We start from the raw sequence: 4,784 nt of genomic DNA on the forward strand, positions 1-4,784 counted from the left end.
TTATGACTAAACCACCTTGATGTTGCTAATGACTTTAACAATGATTTAATTTGTACTGTAAATAAACCAAATAGATGGACCAAACAAACAATAAGCAATCATGTGACCTGATCAAAGATCACATTAAATAGATCACACAGATAAAAGTGGGAAAGGTTTTATCTGGATGTAAAGACAAACTTTCTGGTGTCGATAACTTGGATGGGACAGGATGACCATGTGTTGAACTTGAGTTTGAAAAAATGTGTTTGTCTGCCAGCTTGGGAAACTGCAAAGATTATATCATTGTCTAAGAACTTAAATGTACCATTTATATATTCCTGCTCATTCCCTCGTCAGCATAATCCCACTCTCATTGGCTCTTATTTAGCATCTGGCAGCGTAGTCCAGGAGGACATCGCAGCAAATACCAGGAGAGAAATCTCTGACAGTGTCTGACAGCAGCAGTAATGACTGCAGCTGGGACTGATATGGAGGCTTGACCTTTGTGTGCACTTTCCACGGCAGCAGGGCCCTCCTTTCTGTCCCTGGTCCCGCTGGAGCATGGAGAATGTGTGATATTCTACTATGCCACGTCATCATCGGGCACGGGTGATACTGATCAGGGACGGCTTTAATAGAGTTCTGGGCAGGTGGGTCTGTGCTTGGTGGTATTTTATGGGCCTCTAACCCACTAGCAATGGCTTTGGAGGGCAAACGATTCTATGATTATAGACTTCACCTCCTAAACTATAGGCCTTTGCTCTAGGATGAATATCCTGCCATGTATCAAAACTGAAAATAAAGTTCTCAAAGGTTGAAACTAAACGTGTTTTTAAAAAACATAAAATCTCTGCAAACATGTTGGTTTTGAGTAAAAACTGGTGTACAAATGTGTGAAAAAAGGTTTTGAAATTCTGAAAAATGAGGTTCAAAACAGCGACACTTTATTACATTACATTCCATTTGCACTCGTATCGCAGAATATTTTTTGAGAGTTTACAAACTTTGCAAAGATACCCACACAGTTGCGAGCTTGCGACTCACCTGATTTGTGGCAGCGTTGTCACGCAGCTCTGCTCTGAAACTCTGAGTCTTCACAACCTTCTGCTCTTGGCCAATGCTTGGCTTTCTGCTGAAGTACAGTCCAATCACAAGTCTGGATAGAGGGACTGACAGACTGCTCTGCCAGTGACAGACGGACAGGATACGCGTTCAGGAAGCACGGTTCCCTGGACGGGCTACAGAGCGAGAGGCGTCCTTTAAGTGTAGCAGTGGTCCAGTGTGTTAGAATTTATTACAATCGATTAATGGAGAAAATAATCAGCTGATTAACGCATAATAAAATGAATCATTAATTGCCGTCTGATACAAAATAGTTCAACCAACTACATTAATGCATGAGGATTAATAATCTAACAGTATAACAGTCATACGGGCTGATTTAAACAGACATGTTAGTCTTGTATTTTACATTTAAATGTACAATATTTATTTTAATGGACTCGCCCGAAAACCCCCCCAATTCATTAAAAATATCGAGCCAGTGCACCTGCTCAGTTTGGATCAGCACTCATCCCTGATACTCATGCACATCCAGGTCACTATCATGCTGTGCTGCAGAGAGAGAAAGAATATATGGAGCCAAAGGAACAGGATGCAGCTCCTGGTTTAGCTGCTAACTCTAAACTTGGAGCCACTGAGGGCTGAACAGACAGGTATCTAACTGAGGAGCTCGCTGTACTGCCAGACTAACTAGTGTCTAATGAAGGAACCACGGTTTTGTTCAGATTTATTGTTCAGTATTAATGTTCTGCAGCTAAATGCAGTAATCCATAACCCAGTCCATAAAGATCCACTTAGTCAACAACAGCTCGCCCAGCACAGTGTGTCTCGTGGTCCAGTAGGGCCAAAAATGTTACCTCGATAAAAGGTTTCACATCTTTCGATATCGATAATTATCACGATAAGCATGAAATCGTTATTTCTTTCGAGTTTGAAGGCTGATTTTTGCCCCTGAGTGAAAGCTGAAGAAACCTGATGGGAGACTGGAGTTCACACTTAAACAGTGGATCACTTCACAAACCTGAGGTAGAACACTGAAAACAATTATGATAAAACTTCGTCAACAAATATGTAAAAAGGAAATTAAGTAATCAACTTTTGAGTGAAGGGTCCTACTTAAACTGTGTTTGACACAAAGCAGAACGGGGACACCTGCTGGACCCCCGAGTGTCCTGCAGACCAAACAAACCCTACATGGCTCTGACGGCGTCCTCTGTCCATCAGTCAGCTGGCGTCCTGTCTCTGGGACAGGAAGTTTTCCTGCTTAATATCTGAGAACACTACACATTTTTTATTTGATGCAGTTTTTATTATTTGGATAGATAAACAGGCACACTTTGACAAAAGAACCCAGATCATAATGTAATGTTCGTGTTACAGAAAGAAAGCTGCCGACATTTAACCAACTGTTTCTGTTGTTTTATTGTGTATCCAGAGTTTTAAGATGTTTTATCACACAAATATTTAGTAGATCAGATTCAACTTTACTGTCAGAACCAGAACAAAGAAACACAATTCAGCATCTAAGCAGACAGCAGATATCTGAAGAGAAACTAATGTAGAGAATGAAAAGTGGCAGGATGAAACAGAACCAGCTGGGATTACTTGTGCTTGGCAGAAGCTGGGAACACCTGCACCTTGATGAGAGAGATCTTACTGTCTGTCATGGTGGCTTTGATGGTAACATCTTTGCCTGTGTAAGTCAGTTTGTCTTTAGCGTTCCCTCTGGCAAACCCTCTTTCTGCCCCATAATACATCTCGTGATAAAGACTGTAGTCACAGTCTGTGTTCACGTCAAAGACTCCCACTGCAAACCAGTTATAGTACACGGTGTAGTCATAAGGAACAGAGTACATGACGGCCAATTTGCCATCACATTTCTCCGTGGAGTCATTCTGCAGATCATAAGTGAGGACGCCAACTGCTCCACACGCTGTGTTCGCAGTCTTGATGAACCGACCGCTGCCAGATTCAGAGTGGCCGAGAGACGGTGGCAAAGACTTCTCATAGATTCCACTGACAATGAACACCCTGAGGAGACGGACAGAGGAGACGTCAGGACTTTCACACTGGGAGAAATCCCCCGAGTCACATGTTTCACATCACATTCAGCATGTGTTTAGCCTAGCTTAGCACAAACACTGGAAGCAGGGGGAAACTGTTAGCTCTATGAAAAGGGAAGCATGCAGCTGATAGCAGCTGATCTCAGTCCTCTCATGGAAACATTTAACTAAAGACACTCAGAGAGAAACTAAAGCAGACTTACTTCGGGTTACACAGGGTGTACACAGAGCACTTATTCTCAATCTCAACGGTGCACTGGCGGTTCCCCATGATGTCTTCTACCTGCACAGGTACAGAGCATTACATGAGTCCAGGATGCAGCCAGCTCGTGGTGGACTGCATCAATCAGACTAGTTAGTTAGTGACCTGTGAAGCTCAAAAGAAGCCCTGAAGTTAAATGAGCGATATTTAAGTCTCCGTGCTGCTGAACAGCCTCGCAGTGCGGAAGAGGATTAGGGAGGTTCTGAGATTAAATTTAATCTCATAACTCAAAAAAGAATTCACATGTGGCCCTAAACCTCTTCCGCATCTCAGAGAGGAGAACGTCCTACCTGCTGTGGAGCCTCAGAGTCTCTTGTTGATCTTCGTCAGTGATCCGACTGAGTCCAGGACCGAGCTGTGAAGTGATGCTGATCAGCTCTCTGCTGGCTGATATTTACCGCTGGTCAAAGTGAAAGAGGAACTCTGGTGACCTTAAATCGCCCTGATTTCCCAATTACACAGGAGCTTTTTTTTATCAGACTCCCAAACAGCACAGAAATCAAGTCTCTCAGAGGACTCGTCAGTATTTCCTCGCTTAAAGAGTTTAGTTAAAAGTAATAATACTTTCAGGAAACATGGCCGACAGTCTTCTTCATACCTGTCGCAGTTTTAGGTTTTTTGGTTAAAGGAGACCTGTCAGGCTTTTCTGTGTTTGATCATATCTGTAATGTTCCACTTTTACATGTTCATGTTAAACTTGGCCAAAGATTCAGATAATGAGCTGAAAGTCTTTAAGGCAATGCAAGTTTATTTGTATAGCACATTTTAACAACAAGGTCATTCAAAGTGCTTTACATAAAACATAAAAGCGACAGGGAAATATAATAAAAGTTACAGTGTTACAATCAGGGTTAAAAGAGTTAAGTGGAAAATAATAAAAAGCTAAAAACAAAGAAAAACAAAACAGAACAGTTAAAGTTACAGTACAGTGTAAGTTATCAATAAAAAGAAAAATCTTAAATATTTAATTAAAAGCAGTGGTAAAAAGAAAAGTCTTCAGTCTTAATTTAAAAGTACTGACAGTTTCAGCAGACCTGCAGTTATCTGGGAGTTTGTTCCAGATATACGGAGCATAATAACTGAACGCTGCTTCTCCTTGTTTAGTTTTGACTCTGGGGACAGAAAGCAGACCTGATCCCAGACCACCTGAGAGGTCTGGATGGTTCATAACGAAGCAGAAGATCAGAAATGTATTTTGGCCCTAAACCATTTAGTGCTTTATAAACTAACAGCAGGATTTTGAAATCAATTCTTTGACAGACAGGAAGCCAATGTAAAGACCTCAGAACTGGAGTGATGTGATCCACCTTTTTGGTCTTAGTGAGGACTCGAGCAGCAGCGTTCTGAATCAGCTGCAGCTGTCTGATGGATTTCTTAGGGAGCCTGTAAGGACGCTGTTACAGTAGTCGAGTCGA

At 41.9% G+C, this 4,784-nt stretch overlaps 2 protein-coding genes across 2 annotated transcripts in view; both read right to left on the reverse strand.

Annotated features, from left to right (window-relative positions):
* Nucleotides 1–2,362: 2,362 nt before the first annotated feature.
* On the reverse strand, nucleotides 2,363–3,742 carry LOC123963723 (DELTA-sagatoxin-Srs1a-like). The gene is made up of 3 exons (XM_046040748.1): nucleotides 3,660–3,742; nucleotides 3,311–3,390; nucleotides 2,363–3,075 (listed from the first exon to the last, which is right to left on the reverse strand). Exons 2-3 carry the CDS (start codon nucleotides 3,376–3,378, stop codon nucleotides 2,646–2,648), a joined length of 498 nt encoding a protein of 165 aa, XP_045896704.1. The 5' UTR covers nucleotides 3,379–3,390; nucleotides 3,660–3,742; the 3' UTR covers nucleotides 2,363–2,645.
* Nucleotides 3,387–4,784, reverse strand: part of LOC123967439 (DELTA-sagatoxin-Srs1a-like) — a 16,636-nt gene continuing 15,238 nt past the window's right edge. Inside the window, exon 6 of the mRNA XM_046043535.1 lies at nucleotides 3,387–3,390. Within this exon, the coding sequence (XP_045899491.1) occupies nucleotides 3,387–3,390 (4 nt within the window). The remainder of the gene's footprint in view (nucleotides 3,391–4,784) is intronic.

Source organism: Micropterus dolomieu, linkage group LG02 (genome assembly GCF_021292245.1).
Source record: "Micropterus dolomieu isolate WLL.071019.BEF.003 ecotype Adirondacks linkage group LG02, ASM2129224v1, whole genome shotgun sequence".
Classification (NCBI taxonomy): domain Eukaryota; kingdom Metazoa; phylum Chordata; class Actinopteri; order Centrarchiformes; family Centrarchidae; genus Micropterus; species Micropterus dolomieu.